General features: G+C 51.7%; 1 protein-coding gene across 1 annotated transcript; it reads right to left on the reverse strand.

The window, feature by feature from the left end:
- Positions 1 to 903: 903 nt before the first annotated feature.
- Positions 904 to 1,413, reverse strand: GNI_196470 (hypothetical protein; the record flags this gene model as incomplete). The annotated part of the gene is made up of 1 exon (XM_011135410.1): positions 904 to 1,413. A coding segment is annotated over one exon (510 nt), but the record flags the coding sequence as incomplete, so codon positions are not given.
- Positions 1,414 to 1,418: the final 5 nt, after the last annotated feature.

The raw sequence follows: 1,418 nt of genomic DNA on the forward strand, positions 1-1,418 counted from the left end.
ACCTGTCGACTTGAAACCATCTCCAGTGTGAGTGTAGGTAAACGAGGTCTTCTTTGTTATCAACCCCAAGATGCACTCCTGAAGATCGTCAACGCTCTTGCACGTGTCAGTACCACCAATCACGTCGGCCGTAGGCTCATAAGCCAGAGCACCGGCAGCCAAGAGAGTAACAAACAACTTCATAAATAATATACAAAGATACTTTTCTTATTTAAATAAAATCTAATGGATCGAGAACGCCCCGTCTATCGACTCCAAATGTGGTTCGTCGCTCGAGGGTCGCGGTGCCGCTTTTTGAGCCGTCGTGCTTGGGCTGCCATGGTAAGGCCGTTACCATTCACGCAGCTCCTCTGGCAAAAGTGGTCTCCGTGATCCGCATGGGAAGCGACCACCGTGCCGGGGCCCTCGTCTGCCCCGCCGCTACACCGTGTCTGCTACATGCACCCCCGCAGGCTCCGCAGCCTCCAGCGGCCAGCCCGTAAGCAACCTCTCCTCCTCGAGAGCCGCGCGGCGCCGCAGTGGTCGTCGCGCTATGTCAATCTCGTTGCGCCATCTTTCATTCCTACTTCGCGACCAGTTGTATTTGGGGATAATGTCCATAATAAAGACCTACGTACTCATCTTTCCACCCAACTGGTCCAATGACGCTAGGCACTCTGGAGGTGCTTCACACACTCTTGAGGTGCCCACGCACAGGTGTCCCCTTAGAACCCTACATAACCGGCAGGCCGAATTGGATACATGCTGGCTACCCATTACCGAAACGTTGCTGGTAACTCCGCCCATTCTGCTGTAGACACCCGCTTTCTGCCTTCCTCCTGCTCCCCTAGTATTATTCTCATTTACCTTTCAACAAGTTCACACAAAAAAAGGATAGTCAAACCAGTTGTCAACTTAACCTTCCTAGTTATCAACTGCAATTCTGACCATCTTCGGCTGATCATGAATTCTTAACTCAATACCATGTTTGCCCTCACAGCCATTTTTGCATCCGCATTGGTCCTTCTCCCCGCACGACTCCGTGCTAGTTCGGCAAGGATCAGTGGGGCTAGAGCACTCGGATGCAGGAATGGTCAGAGTTGGGTCTACAGGGCGAACGTGCCTTGAGGGAGATGAAGTCGTCTGAGTTTCGCTCGTAGTTTCACCAATGGTGATAAGACCATTGTCCTTCGTGTTCGCAGTCACAGGAAACGTAACCAGGTTATCATCCTTAGCCCCATCAGTCTTTGGCAAGGTTACAAGCGGTTTCTCCTTAGTCTGAGTACTCTCAGGGATTTGGGTATTGTCCGTCGGCTCAGTAGTCTTGGGGATGGTGATTCGGGTGTTATCCTTCGGCTCTGTAGTCTTGGGGATGGTGATTCGGGTGTTATCCTTAGCCTGGGTAGTCTTCGGGAAAGTGATTCGGGTGTTATCCTTCG

Source organism: Gregarina niphandrodes (assembly GCF_000223845.1).
Source record: "Gregarina niphandrodes unplaced genomic scaffold scaffold00096, whole genome shotgun sequence".
In the NCBI taxonomy this organism is placed as follows: domain Eukaryota; phylum Apicomplexa; class Conoidasida; order Eugregarinorida; family Gregarinidae; genus Gregarina; species Gregarina niphandrodes.